Source organism: Hibiscus syriacus, unplaced genomic scaffold (assembly GCF_006381635.1).
Source record: "Hibiscus syriacus cultivar Baekdansim isolate YM2019G1 unplaced genomic scaffold, ASM638163v2 tig00110318_pilon, whole genome shotgun sequence".
NCBI classification, from domain to species: Eukaryota; Viridiplantae; Streptophyta; class Magnoliopsida; order Malvales; family Malvaceae; genus Hibiscus; species Hibiscus syriacus.
In genome coordinates this window covers 38252-53737 of record NW_024062677.1, presented here as the reverse complement: position 1 = coordinate 53737, position 15486 = coordinate 38252, and the positions used below count along the sequence as shown (strand labels likewise).

The 15486-nt window shown below is 35.2% G+C and overlaps 1 protein-coding gene and 2 pseudogenes across 1 annotated transcript; 1 reads left to right on the top strand and 2 right to left on the bottom strand.

The window, feature by feature from the left end:
- The first annotated feature begins 6209 nt into the window (after positions 1-6209).
- On the top strand, positions 6210-8386 carry LOC120117038 (annotated as a pseudogene).
- A 1284-nt stretch (positions 8387-9670) lies between these two features.
- LOC120117044 (tyrosine--tRNA ligase 1, cytoplasmic-like) lies at positions 9671-14073 on the bottom strand. Its single transcript, XM_039137380.1, has 10 exons — positions 13824-14073; positions 13586-13733; positions 13004-13275; positions 12808-12904; positions 11986-12091; positions 11814-11896; positions 11587-11732; positions 11277-11382; positions 10048-10107; positions 9671-9923 (listed from the first exon to the last, which is right to left on the bottom strand). The coding sequence occupies exons 1-10, from the start codon at positions 13925-13927 to the stop codon at positions 9903-9905; spliced, it is 1143 nt and encodes a 380-aa protein (XP_038993311.1). The 5' UTR covers positions 13928-14073; the 3' UTR covers positions 9671-9902.
- A 315-nt stretch (positions 14074-14388) lies between these two features.
- On the bottom strand, positions 14389-15170 carry LOC120117094 (annotated as a pseudogene).
- Between the last annotated feature and the right edge of the window lie 316 nt (positions 15171-15486).

The following is a 15486-nucleotide window of genomic DNA, read 5'->3' as shown; positions in this document are numbered from 1 at the left end:
CATAACCGACCCCTCTTATAAACGTCCATTGCATTAAATTATTGGCGGCCCGTGCATGCAATGATGATGATGAAGACGCCGAGAACTCCACCACCAAGGCTGAAGAAGACGCCGAGAGATCTTGCATGCACAAGACACCGAGACATCTCCCATTAAATATAAAGAAGACGCCGAGAGATCCCAATGCATGCATGCATGCAAGATTCTGTTCCTTCTCTGCTCACGTCGACATGCCCCACATGCACCAGCTTCAGCAGCAGCAGCTGCTCACGTTGATCCGAGACAATAATTTTTATCAATGAGGACACCGAGACATCCTTTGAACGAACCTAAAAGACGCCGAGCAATCCATTTCATGCATTGACATTCTATGTTAAAGACGCCGACAAATCCTTTTAATGAATGTAAGCCATGGCTGCCAAACAACGTATAATTTGCATATAAGACGCCGAGCAATCCATTTCATTCATGGAAATTATTATGTTGAAGACGCCAAGAGATCCTTTGAACCAATTTAAGTTGAAGACGCCGAGACAACCTAAACCCTTTCCCTAATGATGCCGAAAAATCCCAACCTTTGCATGTTATCTGTAGCAAACACCCCATTTGAGGAAATAATATCATTACACTATTATTTTGGGAATTAACGTTTCCCATTTGCATTAACCTGGCAGTTTTGCCCTATATATGCAAGCCTACGTGGCATACACATGTCTTTATTTTATTTTTGTACTTGGATTACATCAAATTGATTCTTAATTGGACAAACTAAAAATGTCTTCCATTCCATGGCATCGGTGTTATATAAATTGGATTTTTTTTCCTTTTCATTTCAATATTTTGAACAATGTGTAAAATTTTCCTGTAGGTTAATCTACATTTTTAAAAAATTGAAATAATAATTTAGTATTTTTATTTTTTTTAGAATAAAGTCTCATCTTTAGAAAAATCAATTCAAATAAATTGTTTTTTATAGTTAAAAACATGAGATTTAAATTCTAACTAAAAATATTAATGTTATTTAATCATTAGAATAATGAAATTATCTGCAGACTATAAAATTTATAATTTTATGTGTATTCACTAAGAACTGTGACAGTTGATCTAAAAGTTATGCAGGGTTTTTCTATTTTAACAAAATCAACTGAAATAAATGATCTTGCAAAACAATAACTGTAAACAGAAATCGTTTGAAGGAAAATGCAGGGTTTTTCTATTTTAACAAAATCAACTGAAATAAATGATCTTGCAAAACAATAACTGTAAACAGAAATCGTTTGAAGGAAAATAATTGTGAAAAATAATATCATAACCATAATTGTTACTGATAAATGATAACCGCAAATAAGTTATTGTTTACAGTAAATTATATATATTGCAATACGTCAATTTATATATATATATATATATATATAACTGTGTAGACATAATAATTTTAATGAATACAATTGTATTATATTATTTATTTTATTTTTCTAATTTATTTATTTACTTAAAACGTCATATTATAATCTTTAATAATAATTGTAATCCTTATTATATGAGAATTGTAATTGACCTCTTAATATAACAATATTTTTTTGAAACAATACACGGCTCTTTATTAAAATCAATAATATTTTTATCAGAATTTAATTAATAAAGTATCATTAAAAGAGTGTTAGAGGGTATATAAATTTATCCGATTATGTGTGCTTAATCATTATATAATATTAATTATTAATTATGAAAACGATTTTTTAAAAACTTTTCTAATTGCATTGAAAATCAATTAACCACCCACTTAAACATTTAAATTATACTAAGGGGGTGTTTGGATCAAGGAATGTGGGATTCCCATGGGAATGAAATCCACATTCCCATGTTTGGTTGGCCGGGAATCTCATTCCCGGTAATGTTTTATTACTAATAGAAGATTTTTTTGGGTATATTACCGGGAATGTTATTACATCCCTTTCCTTAGGTATTGTTGGATTACCGGCGTTTTAGACTAAAATGCCCTTAAATTTTTTTTTCAAAAATATCCTTCTGTCATTGAATAATAAAAATTCTATGAAGGTTAAATTACAAATTTATCCTTAAACTATTTTAGATTTATAAAAAAATCTATAATTAAAATTTTATATGAAGTTCAGGGGTTAAATAAAATTTACCCTTTCATTAAACATTTTATATTTTTAATTTTGTAAAAAAATATATATAAATTTTATGATTTTAAATTTTTTAAAGAAAATATATAAATATTTTTCAACTTGTTAAAAAAACAAATATATAATAAGAACAATTTGGTCAAATATATATTCCAATAATACTTTATTCCTTTAACCAAATACGATAATCTTACATTCCTGCTAAACCAACCAAACATAAAATACAACATTCTCATTAATCATATTCCCCGGTAATCTTACATTCCCACTGGTAATCTTACATTCCAAATGATCACTAAAATTTGAATATATTTTCCTTTTATCTACTGAATTTTCGAAAATTACAAATTAATCGACAACATTATCTATTTATAATAAAATGATTACTCAAACACGAATAGGGATGAGCATAGGTCGGGTCGGGTCGGATTTTCAGTTAACTGGACCCAAAAAAATATACACCCTCATCTTTTCAAGCTCTCTCAGCTAATTTGCAACCTCAAAAAAATGCTCGAAAAGCTCAAAAAATATCAAGGTTATAGGCTGCCCAGCATCCTCAGACGCCAAATCATCAACTACAAGATTTACTAAGTCGCAATAAAGACTGATATTCAAGCCTATTTTGATCGAGAAAGCGTTCAGAACCTTGTGGAAACACTTGAAGGTTCAGTTGATAAGGATGAGAAAGTGGACGTTTTGGTTGAGTTTGAGAAGCGTCTATCATGAGGTTTTGATATTACTAAGAAAGCGTCTATCTCCAACTTGACGCTCCATTGTCCAGTTAAGCTTTTAATAGTCCGGCTCAGCTTTCTCTGACGTTAACAGCTGTTACGGTCGAGTAACCATTGTACAAATCAATAAAGTTAGTGATTAATTTATAATGTTTGAAAAATAAGTGGGGAAAATGAAAATTTACTCAAAGTTTAGTGACCATTTTCGTAGTTTACCATAATATTAATATACATAGATTTGAGTGTATTCCTTCTCGTTGTTTGCTTTCGTTGATTTCTGTGTATCCTTCACTTCATGTTTCCTCTTTTTAATTTTAGTTGGGTCTTACGTTTTTGTCTATATGCAGAGCTTTTTACGCCGGTATTTATTTGCAGTGATTACATCCCATTAAAGACGGCATATGAAGACTGTTTCAACTATGTATTTATTTATTTATTTATACATGCATTGCATTTTATCTTTATTTTTAATTTTTTGATTGTCAGAGATCTTTCACGAAAATTGTTCCAACCTGACGTTGGGGTAGCCTACTACCCTTTCTTCCCTTACCCATTATATATAGGAATAGAGTTTTGTTGTTGTTATAATTTTTAATAGAATCTGTCGTGATACTTGAACATCTATTTTTACACAGTCCGACACCGTTGTACAACAACAACAACAACAACAAAACTCAATTCCCATATGTATGGGGTAAGGGGGAGGTAGGGTAGTAGGCTACCCCCAACGCCAGGTTGAGAGTAGCTTCCGTGGAAGACCTCCGGCAGTCAGAAAATTAAAAATTTAGATAAAATGCAATGCATGTATAAATAAATACATAAATACATAGCTAATCAGTATTCATATGCAGTCATTAAAATCATATGTGCGTCTGTAACTGGAATTTATCCCTGCATAATAATCCCTGCGAAAGAATCTCTGCATATAGACAGAAACATAAGATCCGGCTAATTTAAAAGAGAAAACATGAAGAGAATGATACACAGAAGTCAACGTTAGCAAGCCCAGTTCTAATCCTTCATAAATACCAATAACAGAAACGTATTAAAAGTATAAGTCATGGAAAATACTACAAAGACATTAAAAGAAGACAGAGATGATACACCCTATAGATGTGACCCACACTACTCGACTACCCTAGTCTTTAGCTCCATATTTCCTATCAGAGGTCATGTCTTCGGTAAGGGCTAAATCCCTCAAATCAGATCTCAAGCAGTTTCCCACTTTCGCCTTGGTCGTCCTTTCCTTCTGGCACCGTCGACTGTAATCGACTCTACCCTCCTTACCGCATCCGACGGTAGTCGCCTAAGGATATACCCAAACCACCGTAGTCTTCCCTCCCTCAATTTTTCGGAAACAGACACCACCCCCAAGGACATCCTAATAGCAGAGTTTGTCGTCATATCCCTCAGAGTCCTACCACATGTCCATCGAAGCATTCTCATTTCTGCGGCCTCAATCCTCCTCACGTGATCCTTCTTGGTTGCCCAACATTCTGATCCATACAACAGCGCTGGTCTTATTGCCATTCTATAAAATTTTCCCTTAAGTTTTAGAGGGACCTTCTTGTCACACAGAACTCCAGTAGCGGCCCTCCACTTTAGTCATCCCGCCTTTATACGGTGTGTAACGTCATCATCTACACCCCCATCTTTATGTATCATAGACCCTAGGTACTTGAAACAATCCTTTGAGGGGAGAACGTGTCCTTCTATGCATACTTCTACATCTTCATCATTTTGGTTCCCATTGAAGTTTGAACATACATACTCTGTCTTTTCAATATTGATCCTTAAACCAGAAGAAGAAATATAGGCCTCCAGTTTTGACTATAATATACACCCATGGATAAAACAAGAGAAGAAGAAATATAGGCCTCCAGTTTTAGTTTTTTTTTTCAAGCAAAATCGTTAGAGCACAAATCTCGGTCAAATACTCCTAATTTTTTAGGATTGCATTTGACAACCAATCCAAAATAGACAAGAAACCAGAAAGATCAAGTTGTTAAAAGGGAGACGATAAAAGGCAGTGCAGGTCAAATCCGGATTTCGATGCCTGCTGCGTAGAGATTTAGAGGGAATAAACAAGGGAAGGTGTTTGGCTCCTCTCAAACTCGGTAACTTTTCCCTTGTTTTCTGATTCATTATAACAAATGATGATTCGTCGGATAGCTTTTTCTCAGCAGAAACTTGAATCGTCTTTTTTCATAAATCTGACTTTTTTTTTATTATTATTTATAGTTCTTTGAGAGGAGAGTCATAATAAATAACAACAGCAAAATGTGGCATCCGAAGGGACCTACAAGTGCACCTTGAAGAAAGGTGGAGGCAAAGAGCTTGTAGCGATAGCCATTGATAAGGACAAAGGGAGCCAGCATGCTTTCAGATGGGCTGTTGAGCATCTTCTTTCCAAAAGCTAAACTGTTGTTCTTATTCATGTTGTTAATAATAAACAACCAAATGGAGCAAGTGATTTTTAATTTTCTACGCTATATATATGTACCGAAACCCTAAATTTAGCTCGGTTGATTACTTGCATGCTCTGTTCTTATTACGTTTATTCTGGTGCAGGTAATGGTGGCGACTCGTCCAACAAGGACAAGCTAGCCAAGGACTTGTTCCTCACCTTCCATTGTTTCTGTACTCGAAAAGATGTAAGCTTATGAATCCAATGCATGTCTTCGACATTTGTTAACGTTGTGGTGTTTAATTTGATTTTATTTGAGCTTGTCTCCTGTTTTGTTGTCCTTTTACAACAGATACATTCGATTGATATCGTACTTGAAGATTCAGATGTTGTTAAAGCATTGACAGAATATGTTTCTTATGTTGCAATTGAGAAACTGGTTCTTGGTGCCCCATCTCGAGGCGGATTTATGAGGTATTTTAACTCTAAATAGAAATGCGCCTGAAATGAAAAAAAAAATTAAAATCTGGTGTAAATGCAGCTTTTGTAAGCTTAAAAATTAAAAGAATGATGGCATTTCATGCAGAAAATTCAGGTCCGACATACCAAACTCTGTAACAAAAGGTATACCAGACTACTGCACTGTATATGCCATTTTGAAAGGAAAGGTATCGTCGGTAAAAAATGTCGTTCGTTCACCTACATTTGCCTCCCCGTTACTTGATCAAATTAAGAAACCGACTACACCTACCTTTTCTAGTAAACCCTCCCTGAGTAATCCTAGTCCAGGAAAAGGAGGTTCGTTTCCCTTATACACTAATGTCCTTTCGATTTAGTTTCCATTTACATCTAGAGTAACTGAAAATGCAATATTTGTATCTTGACTATGCATTAGAAGTTAGGTTAGGGTCCAGGCATAATAATGCTTCTATCAGCAGCGATCCCAGGCAAGTCTCGAGAAATAATCCTGTTAAGCAAATGAACTTGGATTGTCGTAGGAAATGGGATGGAAATGAACTAACCATCATCTTTATAAAATCAGGTCACCAAATCCTCCTACAAGAGCCAGTCTCATGAGAGCATTCGGGGATTTATCAGACTTAGATACTGATATATCGTTTGTTAGCTCAGACGGAACAAGCACTGATCGTAGCTCTTCTTTGTTCTTTGATTCGTTCATTGACTCTAGTCGAAATATGCAGTTATCAAACTGCACAGATAGCATGGGATCAATGCATTCAGGATCGAGGTGGAATGACCATGATTCGCAACTTGATTTCTCGCAACCATCGTGTGACAGTGGAAGAACATCTTGTTCGTCGTAGAGTCTGGTACGTTAATCAGAATGTTTCCTATGGAAGACTAGCTTTAAAATAGCCACATGCACGTTCCGTTCATCTCCTATTATAACATATATTGAAGATGCATATTAGAAACAGAACTGTGTTTGTTTTTGTCTGAGTACTCTCAACAAGTTCATACCGCTTGTGGCTGTCGATTTTCCACTTATTTTATCTAAAATAGACAGGATGAAGTTGAAGCTGAAATGAGGAGACTAAGGCAAGAATTGAAGAAAACAATGGAATTATATGGTAATGCCTGCAGAGAAGCAATTTCAGCAAAACAACAGGTACAAGCATCAAGCATGTCATCTATTAGCCCTCCGGCTGAGTTAAATTTTCTGAAATGTAGAGACTTATTAACCTCAGGCAATGGAGTTAAAATACGCCAACAATCAAGTACAAAGATTGGAAGAGGCACAACGAGCAGAGGAAGCTGCAATGTCAGCTGTAGAGAAAGAGAGAGCCAGGTGCAAAGCAGCCATGGAAGCACAGAAACGAATAGAATCGAAGCGAATGTTAATGAGTTCAGAAAGGGGAGCGCTAAAAGAATCAGAGGAAATGAAGAGGTTGTTGGAGACCCTATCTAATGGTAACATCAAATACAGGATATACACCATTGAGGAAATTGAAAAAGCAACAGATAACTTTGGGCCCTCTCGAAAAATCGGAGGAGGAGGTTATTGTCCTGTCTTTAAGTGTTACCTTGATCATACACAAGTTGCAGTTAAAATTTTGCGTCCTGATGCTGCTCAGGGGAGACTACAGTTCCTGCAAGAGGTAAAAAGCTGATAATATAATTGATTAAGGGATTCTTTAAAGACATTAAATTATCCGAACGTCATGCTGTTGATTATTATTGTTTTGCAGACTGAAGTTCTGAGCTGCATACGACATCCTAACATGGTACTTCTTCTAGGAGCCTGCCCAGAGTTCGGGATTCTAGTGTATGAATACATGGCTAGGGGAAGCTTAGATGATTCTCTATTTAGGAAAGGAAACAACCCAGTATTGTCTTGGCAACTCAGGTTCCGAATCGCTGCAGATATAGCAACAGGCCTACTTTCTCTCCATCAAACAAAACCAGAACCAATTGTGCACCGTGACATGAAGCCTGCCAAGTGCCAACATATTGCTGGACCACAACTACGTTAGCAAGATCAGTGAAGTTGGTTTGGCCAAGTTAGTACCCGCCGTTGCGGAGAATGCGACACAGTGCTGCATAACGTTGGCAGCTGGAACATTTTGCTACATCAACCCGGAGTATCAACAAACAGGTGTGCTGGGGACGAAATCCGATGCATATCCTTAGGGATTATACATCTTCAACTCCTAACAGCAAGGCCACCAATGGGGTTGGCTCACTACGTGGGGCAAGCCATCGAGAGAGGCACGTTTGAAGAGATGCTGGACCCATGCAGTGACGGATTGGCCAGCTGAAGAGACCATGGCATTGGCCAAACTGGCACTTCGATGTGCGGTACTGAGACAGCGAGAAAGGCCGGATATCGACAAGGAATGTTACCAGAACTGAATCGACTCAGAGCGATTGCCGAGGAGAATATGTCTTCTACCATGTTTGCTGGCAACTAGTGACCTTCACCTACCCATAGCCAAAGCTTCTTTATCACACGCGAGGTTTTGAAATTCTGGATCAAAAGGAACAAGCCCAAGGATAACTAAAACATACTAGTTCTAGTAATTCTTTAACAAACTGATTCTTTTAATTCCAAATTATTTCATTCTTAATGTATTGTATGTCCCCCTCCCTATTTAGAATCTTTGGGAAGAAGAGAGAAAGTAATATTCAATTCATTGTTCCATACTAATACTTTCCACTTCCTCTGTTTTACCTTAAATCAAAGTATTATTAAATTCTACTAATTTAAATTATGCTGTTTTTTAGAACTCGGTTGAGTTTTATTCGAAGTTTTAAAAGTTTGTTTGGGTTGAATTCAAATTTAGATATTTTAAAATTTGACACGACCACGTTTATAAATGTTTTACTTTTTTAATGTATATAGTAAAAAGATACCCTATAAATATTTGCGGTGGATGGTTTGAGTTATTTTTGGAGATTTAATTTATAGCATTTTGAATGAGGTTTTCTTGGTGGAGCATACAGTGTTAGCATGCATATATTAATATTTGATTCTACATGTAATTAGTCGTTAGTCGTTTGAGTTTAGGGTTTGAAAAACTTGAACCATTTCTGAAATAAAGAAACTCTTTCTTTATATTTCTAAGGTAAAGAAAGTTTCTTTCAATCAAGAAAACTCATTTTTCATCCTTTTATTATTATCATTATTATATAATTAATCACCTAAGCTTTGATAGCGGTCTCAATTCAATTTAGTATCGCGTTCATCAAGAAACTAACCTGAATTCAATTATCTTTTTTTTGAATTGATTTTGAATCATTCATAAGATTATGATCGAACAGCTGCCAAAGAATTTAATTCGGCGATGACAACAATCGTCTGATAAGGGAGTCCCTGAAATTTTTATCGACAAGTAATTATGATCCGATATCAAAGGAAATGTTGCTAACGGACAGAAAATTATCCGATGGAGGTAGTAAGGGTTCAGCACACGTCCCGAAAGGTTCCATAGCAGTGTACGTAGGACCGGAGCTCCATGGGTTTGCTATTCCGATTAGATGTTTAGCGATGCCGGCAGCTGAGGAATTTGGATTTGGGAACGAAGGAGGTCTACAAATTCCATGTGATGAACGAAGTCTCAATTGAATGGCTGATATTAAGAAATATCAGCATCTTTTCCAAATATGTTATTCTTCTAACCACTCAATGATAATAATTCTTCTCATGTAAGATACTGAGAACAATGTAGGAAAATGAAAAGATTTTTTTTTTTATTTTATAAATATTAGCTTATTAAGATTCAATCTGAGGTATTCATAAATTCTTCTATATGTATTTATAAAAAAACATATTGAAATTTATATAAAAAAATGTATATCAAAATTACTAAAAATACCTAATAAATATCAACATTCATAAATAAAAGTGAGAATGGGTATTCAAAAAACTGCTCACCATGACTATTATTGATAGTATGCCTCTTAAAAACCATGATAAGTGTTCAACATTCAGTCTTGCAATGAAGGGTAATTGAAACCCAAAACAAACTTATGGCTGAGAATAATGTGTATAACAAGTATATAACATGCAGGGTCAAGTTTTCATTTGAATGTAGCAAACACTAAATGCTAATCAATCCTGAGGAGCAGAAGTTAAGAATCATCTTCGTTTGATCACTTGGTTACACGGTAACTCTGCATCACATCAAATATTAAAAGGTCAAGTTCCATGAGAATATTGGCACGGACGATCAAGCATCGCATGGTCATGAAAATATCATAACTGCAAAGCGGGAAATCATGAAATAAGCACCCATACCTTAACCCGTTTGAGCAGGTCCTTGGCCTTGGCATCATTGTTGAAGTGATCACGTACCGGCTGTAGATAAAGGATTCGTAAGAAAGTTAGATTCACATACATTTAAACTACATAAGGTGTTGGAAGATTTTGAATGTAAGTTGCAGCACCAGCATCATCAATCCAACATGATAAACCACATTTTCAACACATTTTAGCCCACAATCTCGTAGTGCCATAACAAGCACATTGGCATCATGCTTACTAATGACAACACCTAATCACACTTTACTTTTAAAATAAAGAAACAAATGGCAACAAGTCAAAAAGGATTTGTCTCACGCTCCATTGTTCTCAAGTAATTCACAAACCTTACGCTAGAAGCATGGGAAATTAGTAATAGCATTATCACAGACTGACACAGCACGCAGTTTATAATCAGTCATTCAAGAATTTTCCTTCCTCCAAATAAACATTTTTTCACAATTTTTTTAAACAACTGGCATATCATGATATAGTTCATAATTAATGATATCAAACTTAACATTACCAGCGAATAAAACCATAATATAGTTCATACTCAAACCTTAACGTATTTCATGATTAATTCAAATTGATATGTTCTCTGTACAAGGCTAAAATAATTAAACAGAAAAAGAAAAACAATGAACCAAAGGGTTAGCATACCTTTACCTAAGTGTACAACTTCAGAACAAAATAAGAAAATAAAAGGAAAATTTGTAAATTAAATGACTATGCAAGGTCCATCAAGCCATTACTTCGAGCAATATTCTTTTTGGTATATAGAACTAAAATTTATGACATGCTTTACCTACCCTTCCTGGGCAACATTTCTAGCTGCCACGGATGCAGGATTATAGCAACCAAAATAGGAAAATGAAAATTCAAACCAAGAAGCTAAATAGGTTGTTAAGGCATGCATCTATAACTTAAATACCTCAAATCAAGCCCTTTTGGACTATGCACATTTGATCAAGGACACACCTGGTGCTCCTAGGCACCATTTTAGGTAAGGTAATCAAAGCTCATACAAAGCCTGGTGCAGATAATCAGGCGGGTCTCAAAATTTGTTGTGTCTAACCAAAAAGATTTGGACTCTGGTTGTCTGCTAGTGACTGGACTCGATTGCAACAGGATAGAGTTAACAGAGGGTTTTAGGTTTTTTTCTTCAAGCATTACCTAGTTATCAACAGGAGGGGTAAAAAACATAAAAGGTAACACATGCTTACCTGTAGTATCTTGTTTAAAGCTTTAGAAAGAGCAGGCTTCAAATCACCAGGGTGCAACTGCCCACTCTCATAGTCAGAAACAAGCTCCTCAAAATCTTTATAAGTCCTAAATGAAATGATAACAAATTAGTGCAATGCCATTCAAAAACAGCGGGATAATGACAGACTATAGATGGCTTGTTAAAAGGTTAAAGTGAGTTAAAGCCTAAAGGATTTCTGAAACTTCCACTGTGAATGCATGAGCATTAATTTCCAAAATGGCCCATCCATTGTTATGCTGAAATATTAATGAACGTATTGAATCACTAACTTGTCACCACCATTGTCTGCATTGCGCTCCACCTTGAACTCATTGAACCACGGGAATATGATGTACTTGATGTATTCCAAACATGGGTTCCCCTCAACGGTTTTAGGGGGGCAGTATGCCTTCTTTATTTTCACATTCACTTCTGCCTGTGACAAGAATCAAAAGAAAGTATTAGGCACATGACTTAACAACACATATGTTAATCCCCCAGGTCAAAGATAGACTACCTCTTCATCTTCCATGAAGATTGATGATGACGGATCACTTTTGGACATTTTTTCTTGTCCTTGCTGGAGACCAGGAAGCATATCTGCACGTCATTAAACCAAGAGCAACTAAGATTAAAGGAAAAGGAAAATAAAAAAGTACCAAATTATATATACTGAAGTAGGACAATACGATGAGATAAAATGATCGGTTTGTTTTTCCTCTTTATGTCATCACAGTATTCCCTTGCAAGCACATTAACCTTCCTTTGATCCATGCCTAGCTGGCAAATGTCAGCCTGTCCAAAAAACAATTCCGACAAATAAAAGTTTTAAATTAACATTATAACCTGTAAAAAAACATCGAATATACACGAGAAAGGCTACAGCTTGTAAAAAATAATCCAGAATGAACTACAGAAAAATGGAAGGAAATCCAAAGCAATTTTTCTCAACTCCAAACAGAATTTGATTTTTTTCTTTATTTAGATATGATTGAAACAACTTGAATAAAAGAATAATGCTGAGAGAAAAAAAATACTCAATTCCTCAAAGAAAAGGATAACAAATGATGTCCTAGTGAAATTTCTGAATTAGAAAAAGAAAAAGGAATAGATGTTCAAATACACCTGCTAAGCCTTTTTAAATTGCGGGTTTCAAAATTCCACCTTCAAAGTACAGATCCAGTGGCAATAAGAAATTTGGTTATTTTTCCAAATTTCAGGGGGGAATTTCAATCTGAAATGAGCAGTTGACATGAGGGCCATGATAGAGACTTTATAAAATATTGGTTATCAGTAAGATTTAGATCAAGCTAGTCCCTTTTTTTTCATTCCAAAACCAATCCATGTTATTTTCAACAAGATCAGAATAGATACATTGAGTAATTAGAAGAAAGAACTTAAAACACAAGTACCACTTGCACTGTCATTGAGATTTACATATAAATAAATCATTCTAAAGTTCTCAAAAATCCTATAAAGCAGAAAAAGGATAAATTCCAAAGCACAATCACCTTGAGGAAAAATATGTCAGCACACTGCATGCATGGGTAAAGAATTTGGGCAGCTGACAGCTCATCTTGCTCACTACGTCCCATAATTTGACAACACCTATAAAACAACAAATTTTGTGTATTAAGAGTCAACAAATGAATTGAATTACTACACGTAAGGAAATAACAGAGAAAAAAGATTTTATTAGCCCCACACCTCATTATCCTGGGAAGCTTGTTTCTGCGAGCTATATCCATCACCAGTGGCCAATACTCTGATGCCCTGGAGTTAATTTCATCTGAAGACCACAAGTTCAGATTCATGCCGACTGCCTTCCATATTTCAATCAAATACTGTCCAACCACTTTGATTTTCTTCAAGTCACCACCCATTTTATTGTTTAGCTGTGCAAACCAATCTGCAATCCAGATTTTCACTCTACACCCAGCAGAGGTCAGTTTGTTGACATTTATTGCCTTCACAATTCCCTGTTTTCCACAAATATTACATATAGCAATTTTTAAGAAACAATTAAATCAGTATAGAACTACAAAGAAGATAAATCTTTGAATTCAAATCATCAGAGAAAGATTAAATTGCCAGATTTCAATTTGTATCAATGGGTTGGGAATAATAAACAAATCCATGATTAGAATTTCTGTATAAATCAAATCAAATAGAGCATCGGCTTCAGTTCTGAGATTCAATTTCTACATTTAGTTATTATTCAATAAAATGCAGAAAATTTTGCGAAATAAAATACTTAAGACGATTCTATAAAATAAAAAGAATAAATACCTGAGCAATGTGCATTCTGCCGGAAGGCTCGAAGCCATCATAGCAAATGGGTTCAGGCTTGTGAGTGAGAAGGTTTAACAGTTCATCCTCTTGAATACATTCTTCCCCTACGCTTCTTATAATCTTAAACCTTTCTTCTAAACTCAACCTGAGACCATTATTTTAAAAAAATGAATAATTGAACTCGATTTTATCTAAATTTGAAAAAAAAAATGAAACTAAAACGAAAATCACTTACTGTGGAGTTGAAGAAGAAGAAGATGACGGAGGATGAGAGCTGACAGAGAGTGATTGCATGTCTGAGGAAGTTGTGGTCTGATCGGCAGGCGATTGATCCGCCATCGGTTCAGAGTGTATTGCGACGGCGTTGGCAAAGAGTTTACAACACAAACTTGGCTAATCCAGATTTTGGTAAACCCTAGTGTTTTGAATGTTTTTTCGCTAAGTGCATGTTAAATCTCAGCCTTCGATACGGCGGCTTTGGCGGCTTAAGCATCCGTCGTTGAAAGTTTTAAAGTTGGCTATATATCTACTGGAGGGTAAAATTAAATTTTGATTATGTAATTAATTTTAGGGTAAAGTATATAAATAATTTTTAAATTTTTAAGATATTTGTATTTTGATCATCTAACTTTTAAAATTTATAATATAATCATTAAATTTTTAGTTTATTTTCAATAAAATCATTGTTGTTACCTTCCGTTTGTTAGGGTTGATGTGGCAATTACCTCCCGTTATCTTTTTATTCTTATTCTTGCTCCAACTGAGCACATCACATTGTTTGTCGGCTTCGTCGTCACGTATCACAGTTTGCGTTTCTCTTCTCTCTTTTTCTTCTTGAACATCGACGACAAATCGAATCCCTCCGATAGAGAAATTATGTGGAATGCGTTCAAAGTTTCCGACTTCGACGATTTGTCCTCGTTGAAACATTCAAATTCAAACTCTTCCTTGGATTTAATGATTTTGGGTTTTGTTTTTTTTAAACCGTGATGAGTCTAAGATCTTGGGGATGGTGATTCGGGTTTTCGGATTCAGGTCTAAAAGCTTAGTGATTAACCGACCAGCTTCAGGTGAAAACCATGGCGGACAGTTGAAATTTCCTCTATAATTTTTTCTATACATGTCGATCAAGTTATCATCTTGAAGAGGAACGAATCCATTGAGAATAACATAAAAGATAACGTTGCAAAACCAAATATCCACTTTAGAACCATTATATCCTTTCTTCCCGATGACATAGGGGGCGACATAAGTCGGCATTCCACAACTCGTGTGTAACAACCCATCTTGTTTCAAGTGTTCGGTGAAAGCACTGAGACCAAAATTCGTAACTTTCAAGTTCCCATCTTCGTCCAACAGTAGAATCTCCAAATTCAAGTCGCGGTGGTAAACGATGCGGTTGTGACAGAAATCGACTGCGGAAATCAACTGTTGGAAGTAAACTCTCATCGTTTCTTCCTCGAGGTAGCCATTGGCGACTTTCATGAAGAGTTATATGTCGCGGACGAGTTCCATGGCGAAGTAAATCTTGGTTTTGCTCACCATCACTTCGTAATTCAACTATGTTGAGGTTTTTCAACATCTTCACGAAGAATAAGAAGAAGATAACGGGAGGTATCTGCCACGTCAACCCTAACTAAAGGAAGACAACAACAAGGATGACCAAAATGCAAGTTTGATGACAATATTACAAGTTTTAAAAGTTGGATGACCAAAATATAAACACCCTAAAAGTTCAGGAACTATTTATATACCTTCCCCTTATTTTAATTGATATTAAAATTTTAAGATAATTTTTTTTATTAATTTGAATGTAAAAATACTTTTAGAACTATAAATAATATTAAATAAAATTTGTATTTGAAAAATATGTTTTAGAGAAAGGAGTGTATTTTTAA